The 15429-nt window shown below is 39.1% G+C and overlaps 2 protein-coding genes across 3 annotated transcripts; one reads left to right on the forward strand and one right to left on the reverse strand.

Moving 5' to 3' along the window:
* Positions 1-1502: 1502 nt before the first annotated feature.
* cnga2b (cyclic nucleotide gated channel subunit alpha 2b) lies at positions 1503-7799 on the forward strand. 2 transcript variants are annotated; one of them, XM_028030497.1, is made up of 7 exons: positions 1503-1657; positions 3179-3288; positions 3376-3486; positions 3817-3993; positions 4215-4322; positions 4444-4550; positions 4688-7799. In XM_028030497.1, exons 2-7 carry the CDS (start codon positions 3188-3190, stop codon positions 6178-6180), a joined length of 2097 nt encoding a protein of 698 aa, XP_027886298.1. In that variant the 5' UTR covers positions 1503-1657; positions 3179-3187; the 3' UTR covers positions 6181-7799. The 2 variants fall into 2 exon arrangements, with proteins under 2 accessions (XP_027886298.1, XP_027886300.1); XM_028030499.1 differs by lacking the exon at positions 1503-1657 and adding an exon at positions 1751-2215.
* Positions 7800-10048: 2249 nt separating this feature from the next.
* On the reverse strand, positions 10049-14069 carry rraga (Ras-related GTP binding A). The gene is made up of 10 exons (XM_028032278.1): positions 13908-14069; positions 13528-13634; positions 13343-13442; positions 13165-13231; positions 12856-13078; positions 11676-11771; positions 11473-11595; positions 10888-10979; positions 10692-10807; positions 10049-10569 (listed from the first exon to the last, which is right to left on the reverse strand). The coding sequence occupies exons 2-10, from the start codon at positions 13552-13554 to the stop codon at positions 10466-10468; spliced, it is 948 nt and encodes a 315-aa protein (XP_027888079.1). The 5' UTR covers positions 13555-13634; positions 13908-14069; the 3' UTR covers positions 10049-10465.
* Positions 14070-15429: the final 1360 nt, after the last annotated feature.

A 15429-nucleotide genomic window follows, 5' to 3' on the forward strand; every position in this document is an offset into this window, starting at 1 on the left:
TATGTGGGTTCATGCAAAGTTTTTTAAGTATATATAAAAAAAGACTAATAATAGTAATAATATATTGTACATGATTATAGCATAAAGATAGAACTATCATGTATTTTATCAAATGTTCATAATAGTATGTGTAGTAAATGTTTATTTTTTTTAAACATAATTTACAGTACAGTAAATACAGTACAGTTTCTGCTCTTTCCCATAAGAGCAGAAATGGGTTTTTTTAATTTATAAAAAAAAAAAACACTCAACAGCTAGATGATTGGTTCAGAACTACTTTATTTTTAATTAATTGAAGATTTACCAAAATAAGCTTTTTTCTGGATTGACTTCAGAATCATGCTTAACACAAAAAATCTCTTTTGGTTTTATTTCCCTTTGTCTTATGGGACCGGTGTGTATAAAATCAGTCATAAATCTATACCACTCTATTATTCATGATCCTGTTCATAAATTTGTATTCATAGTTTATAAAAAAAAATCCCTGATGTAATTCAGAATTCCCACTTTAAATCAGTAAACCTGCCTCAAAGTTGGCCTTACATGCAGGACTCAGAGAAATACTACAGTACTCTGTAAAAACTTAGTATGTTTAATTTTTTTATTAGGATTTATTAGATATTTAATTAGCTTTTCACATCCAGGCACTTTTCCCATTGTTCTTGGTAAAATAGATCCAGTAAAGGCAGAACGCATAGAGAATGTTAATGGATAACATTTTTCAAGTCTTTCTATGGATTCTTAGCTTCATTTAACTCTGAACTTGAACTAGGCCATTTCAACTCATCACTTTACTCTGATCTGAACCATTCCATTGTAAGGCCGGTCAGCTCCATCCATCCTCCTTTATCTACTCTGACCAGCTTCTCTGCTGCGGCTGAAGAAAAGCATCCCCACAGCATGATGCTGCCACCACCATGTTTTACAATTCAGATGGTTTGTTCCGTTAGAGCAGCGTTTCTCAATTCCGGTCCTCAGGCCTCCCTGCCCTGCATGTTTTAGGTGTTTCCCTTCTGCTACACACCTGGATTGAATCTATGGGTGATCAACAGGTTCTGCAGCAACTGATGATCATGCAATCATTTGAATCAGCTGTTCTGGAATAGAGGCACATCTAAAACATGCAGAGCAGGGGGGCCTGAGGACTGGAATTGAGAAGCACTGCGTTAGAGAATTGTGGTTTTAGTCTATCCATGCACTTAAACACCTTGAGCAAACAATTCTATAAGGAAAAAAGTAAAAAGGAATAGATATTTTTGCAATAATAATAATAATAATACATTGGCATTACTTGGATTTTTGTGTGTGTATTTGTTTTTCTACTAACATGACAAGAACAGATCCAGATTTATTGAAAATGTATATTTCCCCAAAGATTTCTCGCATCCAGAGCTGACGTGTGGGCTCTGGAAGCCCCACCCCGCCTTTACCTCCTAACCTACCTGTGCGCTCTCATTGGAGGACGAGCGCAGCCACGTGCTCACACCTCTGACTGGTACACCTTTCAAAGCCTCACAGAGAACTACTGTATTTCAAAAATAACACTTCCGGCTGTGTTTTAGAAGTGTTTTCATTCGCTCGCAGCTTTGAGGATGTATCTGTCGGAGGCGCTTTGCTCTGGGTGACGGGGTCTTCAGGTAACTAAAGGAAACCTAAGGTAAGGTAAGAGGGTGTGTGTGTGTGTGTGTGTGTGTGTGTAACTGCTTTGCAGTGTATGAAGATGGTGAAGTTCTACCGAAGACAAAATGTCTAAATTAATCCGGATTTATCTCCAGCTTCACGAAAAGGAAATATTCGAGCCACTTCCAGAAGTTTCTATTCACGAGCAGCAATTAGTTCTTTTAAAAGCTGAGCTTGGTTGAGTGGTAACTTCCGGCGGTTCGACCCGGCTGCCCCTGTGATGTAATGATACAAATGAGCCGGAGTTTGCGCGCGCACTCAGCATGCTGGTTTCCTGAGTGATGAGGGTCCGGAGGGAGAGCTGCTGATTGGCTCGCTCAGCTGGAGCGGTTCAGTCTGAGCGAAGCCGTGTTTTCGTTAATGATCTACCAATTAGTCACACAGCGGTAACAGTTGTCTAAACAGATCCCCGTCTGTCTGTGCCGCAGGGTGGAGATGCGTTACGGGCCACGCATGTAACTGGTACGGGGAATAAAGTGCTTCCACAGAGGCTGGTGGAGAGGCTTGGGGAAATTTCACCTAAACTCTCCGAAAGGTTCGGTTCACGACTTTTATTCTTGGATATTTTTTCCTCATAGATCAAACGTGTCAGTTCATTGAAACCAGCAGACGGACTACTGGTGCAATACGTTTGTTTTCTGAGACAAATGTTGTTGGCAACAAGTTGCAACAGTGAAAATGCCCAAGTCAAAAGAAAAATCTGCTTTAAGTAACATTTAAATATGATCCATGAAATAAATATCAGAAGTCCACGAGATATATTCTATTAAAAGTTGTTTGAAATTGAATAAATTGTAATAGCATAATACATTTAAATACTAAATAAACAAAAAAATTATGAATTTAATCGAATAGATCATTAAAATTGACATCTTTGGAGAAAATATGAAATAGTTAAATATATATTTAAAATGGATTTTTTATTAATATCAAGTAAAAGAGGTAATAATTACATAAGTAAATATTTGTGCTATCTGTAGTTTTTGTTGTATTAATAAAAAAAATCAATTAAAATATAGCACAATGAAGGTCTTCTGCTTTTTTCATGCAGTTCTACCGAAGGTAATAAAATGTTCTACAGAAAAAACCAGAAAGCTCTTCTGTCCTGATTAAAGGAGCTAATGGTTTTTCCACAAGTCTTTTGTTCCAGGAAGCGTAAAATAAGAATAGAATGCAAAACAGCAATAAAAAAAAAAATCTTAGGCAGCACATTTTCCCCATCAGACCAACAGAGAGTCGAGTTGTAAATTGCTCAGTTCCTGTTTTGTATATGCTTCCCTCACCACGGCAACCGAGCCATCACCTGACGGATGCTGGTTGGGGACTGCAGACGGTCTCAGTTGGCCAACATCCCCTGACTATAAACTGACATTCTGCACCATAAACACTTTCCTCTGCCGCAACAGCTCTGCAGAGAAACGGGGAACACTCCTAATGACAGCATGGGCTGAATGGCAACAAGTGAGACTTCAACACTGCTGTTTGTCCTCCATGACAGAACCTGAGGATGACGGGCCAGGTGCCAGAGAGAGACCGGTCGCCCCACAACCTGTCAGTGAAGACAACTTTGGAGGAAGAGCTCGAGAGGGCTGAAAGTAAACTCAGCAGGTAAGAAAAAGTCAGTTTTATAAAAGCAGTGCATGAAACGAATAATAACGAGAGTTTTTCTTTTCTATTTTGTTGTTTTTGTCCCAGGGTGCCATCGGTCTGCGATGACACGTCATCAGAGCTACAACGAGTCGCCGCTCTTGACCCTGACGGACGCAGTTCGGCGAATTCCTTTCAGAGGAATGGGGCCATTTCAAGGTGAAACTGTAGCGTCGCAGCAATTACATTTTAGCATTTTTACCAGAGTTTCTGAATTGTTAGATATGAACATCAGCAGCATTGTTTGGCACTTACATCAACATGCCTGACAGATGAGTCAAATTGTTGTAATACTGCCACAATTTATCAAACGTTTCTCTATCAGAGATTATTTGTTGCTTCACTCTGCAAATCCATTTAATTTCTAGCGTGATCTAGTGTGGTTCTCTGGGATAAGGTTTCACACGAATGACGATTTCTGTGTTATTTACATTTGATATAAGCAAATGTGAAACTCAACAGGGAATTTATGCTTTGCACATGTCTTAGACTGGTGAAACTGGTGGTGAGGCTGAGGGAATGGGCACACAGGAGCCTGGTGGAGGAGGAGGAGCGGCCAGACTCCTTCCTGGAACGCTTTCGCGGCCCTGAGCTGAGAATAGCCCCCAGTCGCAACAGCATCACCCAACCAGATGCCAATGGAAACAATGCCAAAGGGATCTTAAGGTATTCCTGACTGTGTTAGTGTTGAAATTTCTAATTAGGTCAGAAGACACTCTATTCTATCTATTGTGTTGTTTTAAGATTTTAACTCAATTTTACTGCTTCGTAAAATGGTGTTCTGTTAGTCAATGCTACATTATAAAACAAAATAACTTTACTGAGAGAAATTTCCATGGGGATTTATAGTAACTAATGTATCATTTGTCTGCTCCTCATACTTCCAGGAAGAGGTGGGAATTGTTCGTTGTCTCACCATCTGATGACGCCTACTACCGTTGGCTGTTTGTCATTGCTATTGCTGTCCTCTACAATTGGTTCCTTGTGATTGCAAGGTATTATAATTCCCACAGTCGGTCACCTCCAGCTCTGCAGATGGATAATAAATGCAGTGATCTGTACAAGCCACCCCTTTGATTAGAGAACTAAATCATTTGAACCTTTTTATGTTCCCAGGGCATGCTTTGACAAACTGCAGGTGAGCATTTACATCTGCTGGCTGGTGCTGGATTACATCTCCGATGCTGTGTACATACTGGACAGTTTTGTGCGTCTACGGACAGGTAATCCATTAAAAAACACACCTTCTTACAGCCTAAAGCTTTGGTAGGTAACTTCTCTTTTTTTTTTTTTTTTTTTTTTTTTTACATATTTGTTAAAGCTGTCTAACTAAATTTCCTCTCTGTCTATGGTGTTTAAGGTTTTCTGGAACAAGGCCTCCTGGTGAAGGACCACGCCAAGCTAAGAGACAGCTACATCCGAACGTTACAGTTCAAGCTGGACGTGGTGTCCATCCTGCCCACTGATCTAGTGTACATTTACACTGGCATCCACACTCCTCAGCTCCGATTCAATCGCCTGCTGCGCTTCCCTCGCATGTTTGAATTCTTTGACCGGACAGAAACACGCACCAACTACCCCAACATCTTCCGGATCTGCAACTTGGTGCTCTACATCCTGGTCATCATTCACTGGAATGCCTGCATCTACTACGCTATATCCAAGTCTTTGGGGTTTGGTTCAGACACATGGGTCTTTCCAAACATCTCTCAACCGGAGTACTCGTCCTTAACAAGAAGCTATGTCTACTGTTTGTACTGGTCGACCCTCACTCTTACCACCATTGGAGAAATGCCTCCACCTGTGCAAGATGAGGAGTACTTGTTTGTGGTCTTCGACTTCCTTGTTGGAGTGCTGATCTTTGCAACAATTGTGGGAAATGTAGGCTCCATGATAGCTAACATGAACGCCACCCGGGCCGAGTTTCAGGCTCGAATAGACGCCATCAAACACTACATGCACTTCCGCAAGGTCAGCAGAGAACTGGAGACGCGCGTCATCAAGTGGTTCGACTACCTGTGGACCAACCAAAAAGCCGTAGATGAGCAGGAGGTGCTGAAGAACCTACCCAACAAACTGCGCGCCGAGATTGCCATCAACGTACACCTTGAGACGCTAAAGAAAGTACGCATTTTTCAAGACTGTGAGGCCGGACTGCTGGTGGAGCTTGTGCTCAAACTACGTCCGCAGGTTTTTAGTCCAGGAGACTACATCTGCAGGAAAGGAGACATTGGTAAGGAGATGTATATCATTAAAGAGGGGAAGCTGGCAGTAGTAGCTGACGATGGGGTCACGCAGTATGCTCTTCTCACTGCTGGAAGCTGCTTTGGGGAGATCAGCATTTTGAACATAAGGGGTAGTAAAATGGGGAATCGCCGCACAGCCAACATCCGAAGCTTGGGATACTCTGACCTCTTCTGCCTCTCCAAAGACGACCTAATGGAGGCAGTGACCGAGTATCCAGACGCTAAAACGGTGCTAGAGGACAGGGGTAGGGAGATTCTTAAGAAGGAAGGGCTTCTTGACGAGAATGCGGAGAAGGGTGGGCTACAGAAGGAGGACACCGAGGAGAAGGTGGAGAGACTGGAGTCCTCTCTGGACACCCTACAGACTCGTTTTGCCCGTCTGCTGACTGAGTACACAGACACTCAGCAGCGGCTAAAGCAGCGAATCACTCTGCTGGAGCGGCACCTGAACCAAACTGACTGCGGCGCAGAGGCAAACAATGACATGGATGCCAGCACACAAATGGCAAGTGGAAGTGACCCCGGTGGTTTTGGCAGTACAAATGGGTCACCACATAAAAACGATGTTCAGAGTCAGGACAGAAACAGCCAAACAGTACAACACTGACACTTTCAACATCAGACTTCAGCCATTCATTCATCCACTCACTGGAGGAATCATGGAGGATGGAGCCTGTCTCCAGGGGTCAATGGCTTGAAGACGGAGTACGTCCTGGATAGGTCACCAGTCCATCACAGGGCAGCATAGAGACACATCGGGGAAATAGCAATGCATGTACACCCAGCAGGATAATCTAAAGTGGCCAATTAAGCTAAAATGCATGTTTCTGCTCTGCTGGAGGCAGCCGGAACATCTTCACACACCATTGCCCTTTTTCTGTTTTCTTGCAGTTTATAAGTTAAAGAAATATCTGCATTTCAATCAACATGAAAACAAAATAAACAACACCAGAACCCAGCTAACTTTGAGTTATTGCATAAATGAACGGCCAAGAGCTGAATTCAAAGGTTGACTTCAAGTTTCTAACCTGTTCAAGCTAAATAAATGTTTCAGAGTATATAAACAAGTACAAGATACTCTGGGATTTCTTTATATCTTCCTTTGGATCACCTGTGAATACCATGTTTGTTTGCATCAACAGAGACATTCAGTTCCCTCTACATGTCATCTATTATGCTTTGGTACTCTTCAAATGAGCTCCTGCTGCTTCTCCAGGGAACCAAAGGTCTAAGGAGATCGTGCATGGTGATTAGTTGTCACACACAAACAATTTGTTTCCAGTGCCCCCCTTTCTAAGGTGCTATGTAGCATTCAGCTTTTTCACATTTACAATTACAATCACAAAATGCCCTTTTAAAGGAAATTTATGCCACAGACCAACACAAAGGGAGGGCTGATTGTGGAGCAGAAGGAAATTCTTTACAATGAAGAGCTGAAAAGTGTACTTTTATAAATTTCTTTTTAAATACATTGACGTTTAGGACTGTAACATATAAAAAAGGTTTATTAATACCTTTGTGATGTTTTGTAAATCTGTATCAATGTTTTTGACTGTTCCCTAAATGTTACATTTACAAAGTTTGTGCCATGAAAACTTTTTGCTGAAAAAAACAGACTTCCTTTAAAAAAAGAAAAGAAATTAATCTCTCTTTTTTTTTTTTAAAAAAAAGAGAGAAACAGATTCATCTTCAGACACTCAATATTGATTATTTGCAAAAGCTTTGTGTTCTACCTTCTAGCCCAACAAAAATTAGCGAGGTCCTGTACTGACGTCCACCCATTTATTTGAGGAAAGTTACACTTTGAAGTTAAAGGCCGGGGATTTTCCAGTTTTTCAGCCTTTGCATTCCTGGACACACATGAACAGTGTTGATAAGAGGAGCTGGAACAATGCCTCACAGCAGCAGAGCTGAAGAGAGCTGGTAACAATAAAGAGGCAGGAGCTGTCGAATTCATATCCTGCCAGAAAGGCACTGATTATATCAAGCATCTTGAACCAATCTTCACTCAGCTACAGAATGGTAAACAAAAAAAAGGTTTCTAAATTCTTAAATATTTGCATCATGGGCAACCAATCAATAGACATTTAAGATGAAGAACTATGATGATGATAACAATGTAGAGCAATGTGCAAAGGATTTTTTTGTTCATGGTTTGCTTTCCTTGTGTGTATCTCCACCACTGTTCAACATTTGTTGTTTTTATGAATAAACTTTAAAAGGTTCTTTTTTTTCGCATTAAGGTTGTCAAGATGCTGCACTTCTTTGAAGGGTTCAACGTGACGTTTCAGAGGGAAGTAAATAATGTTTTTATTCAGCTCCACAGCAACCTAGGAGGGGTCAGGATGAAATTAAAAATAAACAATCCGTTCTTTCTGTTGAGTAAAGCTGTTAACGTCATTCCAGCAGCCTGTAGCCTGCATGTTCTTGTGAATTACCAGATTTGTTCTGGATTTTTCTGGCTTGTTTTAATTACATTTATTTTGTAAGGCTGTGTTTTTGGTTTTGTAGCACAGACTGTCTTTCGCGCATATTTTAATAAACAATTGGTCCCAATTTACTACCATTTCATATAATCTATTTCTACATTAAAATACTCAAATTTCTCTTTAATTGAGGTGGTTTGCCCAGGGCGCCCAACAGGCGAGGACCGTAACTGGTGAGGAGAACTGCAAGTGTCCTTTCATCAATTTGTGTTAAGGTTGCTGCAGTAATTCTAAAATTACACAATAAAATTTTTAATCAGTATCTTTCTTTTAAAAAAAATGCGACATTTAATATTGTTAGGACCAAACTCCGGCAGATTAAATGTTAAAATTATTTTTGACTCAACCAAGAGGTGTTTAAGTGCAAAACTTTAATATTACTTCCAGTCAGAAGAAAAATGTTAGAGAAAAAAAATGTTACTTTAAATTTTCATCTGGCAGGAGAATGAATGATTTCGAACTGTAAAACTATGAAAGTGTAAAATAGCAAACCTGAGTCAAACTTACCAGTCGCACTGAACCAAGAATAATTAAAAACTGAATATGTTTGGGAAGGTCTTTTTTTCTTTTCTTTATAAGGTAAAGAGAAAATGTTTTACCTAGCATGACAGGTTTAAAGATGGGATTTAATTATGTGTTGAGTTTTTAGAAGTTAATATTTTCAAATCACATTTGGAATAAAATATATATATATATATATCTGTCCCCAGGAAGTCAGTCTGGTGGCTTTCCAATCGAGAAAAAAAGGGGCAAGTTTGTACTTCTAATGCTTTGTAGCTAATCAAACCATCTCACACACATTTTGTGATTGTGTTCCTGGTGTGAAATTAGCTTATAGTGCTACTGAAAAGTACCATTAAGGAATTTCATACCGCTGATTTTATTCCCATTCAAGATCTAAATCCTGTTTTCCTGGTTCACTGCCACCCTTGTGTTTTCCTCACCTCCTACGTAAAACTGAATGGGCTGAATTCATCTTTAGTTTCTGAATTAAAGATGAATGTGGCCGAACGACCCAACTTTTTGGCTGTGAGAGCACATCATGTCGTACTCATCTTTAAAACGGGACGCTTCAAAGCGTTTGGTGTGAATGCTGCAATACTTCCAGAAACCACTAGGTGGCGATTGAGTTTAAAATGCTTTGACACTTTGGGGCAATCCACAGAAAAAAAGCTATTAAAGTCTTGTAAAGCTTCATCTGCACACCATTATTTTACCATTAAAAGGAAGTAAAGTTCCAGCAGCGGTACCAGTACCAGTTTAAGAACAGTGTGTTCAGCGTCTCCATGCACACAGACCAAACTGATGTACCATAAGTAAAAGGGAAGAAGCAAACAACTATATTCCTTTCAGAGTCATTTAAGCCTCCAGGAAGATCTTTTTTAAAATAAACATAGATCTTCTGATTAGATTGCAGCAACTCTTACTAAGTTTATCATGAAGGCCTCATTGATCATCCAGACTGTTCTAGTTAACTGTGATTTCTTCATTATTTAATGCACACACACAAAACTGTGTCCTAAAAATACTTAGCTATCCCCTTGCAGTCCTCTCCAGCATGGGTATCAGTTTCCTTTTGAGAGGAGAACAGCTGCTCAGCTAAATCTATATCATCAAGCAATGTCTCACCACAGGCTAATTAAAACATACATATAAAGCTAAGGCAGTGTGGATAGATGTTTGGCCAAATTTTACCTTTATATATTTTTTTTATGCAACCAAGAAATACTTTCAAAACAAAGAAACAGCTTATCTAGCGTTTTCCAGGAAATCCACAGCAAAACTTTTGAGTAAATGTACGTTATTAGTGTTCTGTGCCTTTAAATGGCTGCTCCATCTGCCCCAACACTTCTGTCGACCCACTTGGCAGGTGCAGCGTATCACATGTACCAGACAACTGGTCCAGGGTGCTTAGTGGACTCTGAATGGATACCATTTGTTTTGTTTTTTTAAATCTGAATAAATACAAAAAAAAACACACACACAAAATTAGGTTTCTAAATATAACTATATTTTTTGTGACCATTTAAAAATCGCAGTTGGAAAATCAAAGTGTCACTGGGACACACTGCACTGACTATATAAATCCAATTCATACAACAAAGTGAGAAAAGAAAGGCCTTCATGGTAAACACACGTTTTTAACTGCTTCATGTGTCAACTAAGCATAAATATTTAATCAGAGCGTCACCACTGTTCAAGATACTTCTGATCCCTCTAGAAATTAGACAAAAAAACCCCCCCAAAAAACTACGATTCTCCCAGAATGACTGCTGATTGAATGTAAAGATAGAGCAGAAATGATGTCGGGCTGTTTATATCTATAAGAGCTTTCGAGGCTGCAACATGCTATCTGCGCTCTCTGTATTGATTGGTTGAAAGTATCCGCTGGGAATTAAGTGTGGGCTAACGCATCCGCATGTGCAGGCTGTGCTTGGGTCCGTCCACACGCTCCAACTTCTCAAAGTGTTTCCTCGCGTTTCGGATGTTGATGAGCGTCGCTGCAGACGCTGAAAAACAAGCAGGGAAAAAAAAAAGATAATACTATATTTTGAAGAGACTTTAAGTGGTATGAATATTGCAAAAACGTTTTCACATCTTATACCGTAACCACCAACATTGATGTACTTACGAATAGAGGGGTCTGACATGATCACCATGACGTAAGTGTTGGAGGTGAAGACGTCGATAAAGGCCGCAAAGTTGGAGTTTCTAACTTCCATGCTTTGGAAAGAAGCTGCGAGTTTACTGAAATAACAAGATGGACGAAACGATTAAATGCGAGAAAAATCGACAGATGACGTTCAGCACGTGCGACGTGAACTTACCTACAGCTGAGCTTGAACTGTTTGATGATGTTACTGATCTTCTCAAACCTGTGAGCGTCACGCTGCTCTTTGCACTGATAGTGGGAGATTACCTACATGGGCAAACAGCACGCGGACATCGACATGCTTTAAATTCCCTGATCCAAATCTAGGCTACTGAAAAAAACACACAATCTTACCAAGGATTTTTAGTCCCGTTTCCAGTGCAAATATCTCAGTAAACGTGAATTAAGACTAAACTAATTTAAAAGTAACTTATCGGCAAGATCCAGGAGCTTGTTTAAAGTAAATAACTCCTTGACTGGTGAAAAAGTACTTGTTCCATAGTCAGATTATTTCACTTATAATATGGGAAGATTGTCTTGTTATAAGTAAATTTATCTGCCAATGGAACAGCTGCCTTTTAACCAACATTAAGTAATTATTTACTTAATACAAGCTCCTGTATCTTGGTGAAAAGATACTTGTAAGTTTGTCTTCACTTATTTCAAGTGTAATAAGATATTTGCACTGCAAACAAGACTAAAAATGCTTGGTAAGATTTTGTGTTTTTGCAGTGAGACAGAAGTCAAAGGTCGCTCTCACCAGGAAAGTGGCTCTCTCAAACAGAAGAACTTCATCTGCTTCTATGATCTGTGCAAAATTTCTCAGGTTCGTCTCTAGCTGCTGGACGTTTGGGATGAGTTGATAAACTATGCTGGACCAGGCCTGCAGAGACATTTTAACGAGCGACTTTATCAGTGAATATAATGGGAGGGGGGGGGAAGCATTCAATCAAGTTAACTCACCTTGTACAATGTTTCATCCCAGATTGATGTCCTGAAGCACGTGCAAGCCAAAGGTCTAGACAGCCGCTTCAGGTCTTCTTCACGCTCCTTAAAGATCTGTAAAAGCAAAAAGGAAGTTGCATCACAAAAACCAAGGAACAGAGCAGAAACATAAAAGACTGCAAATGACAACACACCATCCCTGTGGTGACATATGGGAGTGGTGCGGGAATACTTCTCTTTAACACTTCAAAGACATCAATGTCATATTTGATTCAATCTTTAGTTTCACAAACCACATTAATAATTAAAATAATAATAATTTTCCCAGAGTGCTGTTCATCCGTTTCGTTTTGTGTGTCTGCTCTGTCTTCTCAAACCCTCAGATGGCTGCTTGTACTGAGAACGGTTCTAGAGGTTGCTTCCTGGTAAAGGGGAGTTTATATCTTTACTTGAACAGAAACTTTTAACAATTTAGAATAATTAACTGAGCTTAATGAGCTGTTTGACAACGAGGCTCAATGGCAACATGTTACTGAATTGGAATTATTTTTTGTAACATGCCTCGAGAAGACATTTATTGCGAATTGGCGTTCTACAAATAAACTGAACTGAATTGGTTTTAAGGTCATCTCAATATACATAATATTTATCAGTTTTCACGAAGACTGATAAATAAAACGTAAAATATTGTCACATCTATTCAGCCTGGTTTGGAGTGGCAGCTTACAGTTATTGTCGCTTATAAATTATGATGATATTTCAATTGTAGCACCTCGTGTTTTATTATTTTATTGCCGTTAAGATTGTTAATATTCATGGAAAGTACTGATATGTTTTAAAATTCTTTTTTCTTTATTATTATTCCAGATCTTATCATCATTTATGTTCATTATGTACAGTCTTAAATGTGTTTTTTTTTTTTTTTGTTTTAACAAATGATATTTGGTCATTTCACCTCGCTAATTGGATCCACACAATTTAGTTCCCAGAGTTTCTCATTCTCTAGATTTGATCGATTTCTTTCACTTTTAATTTGTCATTCTTTATTACCACAAACCACCTGTTTTATTAGTCTGTTTAGGTCACTTCAATGTTTCTGCTCTTCCAAGTAAATGGTTGTTTTTAACCTTGTTACACTTGACTGACAGAAAGTACTGTTGACGCAGCAAAGGCCTGTAAGGCAGCGGTTCAGGCTCACCAAATCTCTCTGGTCTTCCTGGACCAGGTCCATTTTGTGCACCAGACAGAACACTTTGGCATCAGGGGAGTTCTGCAAAATGGCCTCCAGACACGACTGGTAGTAGTGCATGTCCTTCTCCAGCTCACGGCTCTCAACGTCAAACACATAAATAAGAACCTCGACATTTCTGAAAATGTTGTCCCTCTGACTCGTGAAATAGTTCTCCATAAATGTGTCTTGTCTAGTGAATAAAAAGATAAAAAATCATTGTTGAAATTGTGGAAAAATGAAGTCTAATGTTGCACAGAATAATGACGCAGGGCTTACCCTCCGCAGTCCCACAAGTTCAGAACCAGATTGCCCAGAAACCGAACATGGGAGTGCTCCACATCAACTAGAGTTAACAAAAAAAAAGAAAAAGAAAATGCAGGTTGTTTTTTTTAATTAAAAACTATCAAAACACCAATCAGGCATGATTTATCTTTAAATAAGTTCAGTTTAGTACTTGTAGCTCCGAGGCGACGTGTGTCCCGAGCTATGTAGTTGGCAAAGATGATTGACCTCATGCTGGTCTTTCCAGACCCACTCTTCCCCATCAGTAACACCTAACAACAAAAGGTAAACCACAATATTTCAGCAGACGGAGTCTAAAACCAAGTAGAAAGCCTGAAACTACACGGCCAGCTTCACCTTTTTCTTCATCGCTGAGCTTGACATCCCCCTGATGAGATTCGGTCGTGAAGATTTTTCCTGAGCTCCACTTCAGATGACTTCGGTCCGTTTCTGCAGCACTTCTCCTGCGGAGCAGTTTCACCCAGCTGTTACTACAGCCCCCCATCAAAAGCCACATCGTTAAACCCACTAATTATCATAAACACGCGTGTACATGTACAGTTCAAATCCTATCCGAAACAGAAATTAGTACAATTCGCCTAATACGTTAATTGAACCGATTTGTCCTGCTACGAAGAATCACTTTAGCTAATGCTAACTACGCTAACAATGTTAGCCTACCAAACTGAGCAGCGAAGCTGTCCTAGTTAAAGTTTTGTGTCGTATTTTATACTTACTCCTAAATGACTTAGCAGCTACTGGTGTCCAGGTAAACTCAGAGAGCGGTTTATATTTGTTTTAGAGGACACAGAGCTACTCATTACTAAGTGAGAGAAAGGTGAAGTAAAAAAAAAAAATCAGCTGCTTCCTGTTTACGCAAAAGTCACATGATGATCGATTTGCTAAATGCCCCGAGTTTTGTCTTCCAGGCAGTTTTTTATTTATTTTACCAAGTGATGGGATTGATTTTATCGATACGTTTTAGGTAAATCATGCTCACACAGAACGTCAGAGCTGTTAAAAGTAAATATAACTGAAATGCTGGAGAATTAATTCTGATTAACAGTTTACGCCTAGCACGGCGAAAGAAAAGGGGAAATACGCAAACGATGCTGGTTTCTACAAATGTTACACATTTGAAACGAATGTTCTTCGTTAAAATATTCTAAATTGAAGTTTAAAAAAACAAAAAGAAAAAACAAAACAAAAGTTCCGCGCAGGAGCCACTAGAGGGAAGTGAACAGCTTAAATAGTCAAACCTTTGGGTTACTGGTGAGGCCTTCAATTTGACACTGAGGAGCCACATTTGGCTCTTAATAAGCTACTAAATAATAAACTGATAAACGCTTTTAAGCATACATCTAACTGAAATTACTTGTTTCGTCAGTTTTTCTGTGTTTTATGAAATTATTGCATAGTATTTCCACTACGAAACTACAAATGTGGTGCAATTAACTTTAATCTCTAATCACAAAATGTGCTTTTTTAATATCAAGAAAATTCATTTATTGCCCTTTGTTAAGGTTCGAATTTAACCCTTTACTCTAATGTCTACTGTATTATTATTATTATTATTATTATTATTATTATTATTATTACTTAAGAACAATCTTGACAAATTGATATATTGTGCTTTTTAAATGGTGGTTTGTAGCTGCAGATAAGATTGATTTTGTAGGACACAATGGATGTTAGAGGTAGACCTTTGGGGATGAATCTCCATAATAGGGTTTTTTTGAGCAGGATTCTTCAATGGCTTCAACATCCACATTTCTTTTTTTTTTACACTGAATTTGATAAGTTACTAAACATCTGGCACAATGTGTGAATAAAACTTCAGTACAACACACAGAGACAAGCAGAATCCAGATAAATAAAGTAGCAAAGCTCAAGCCTTTGGACTTTACACTGAGTGTAAAAACTCTCTGTATGATAATGAGAAATGGGACATGGCCTCATCTACATACCAGTACGCTGTTTGACCGTTCAGGAGAAAAAGACCACAGCAATGACTATCTCATAAACTATATAATCTTTAAAGTTTGTTTGTCTTGTGATAAAACTGAGTTTAGTTGAGTCGGAATATGCTAAAGAAGTGGTTTATAACGGGCAATAACAGTGGGTGTGTTGGATCTTAAAAAATAATATCTAGAGCTGTTTCTTTTTGTTTCATAAACAAACATAGACTATAAAAACACAGCTGGACAATGTAGTATGGATTTCAAAAGCAGGACTTTGCCAAACACAAGGTTTTTAAAT

Source organism: Xiphophorus couchianus, chromosome 11 (genome assembly GCF_001444195.1).
Source record: "Xiphophorus couchianus chromosome 11, X_couchianus-1.0, whole genome shotgun sequence".
Taxonomy (NCBI): domain Eukaryota; kingdom Metazoa; phylum Chordata; class Actinopteri; order Cyprinodontiformes; family Poeciliidae; genus Xiphophorus; species Xiphophorus couchianus.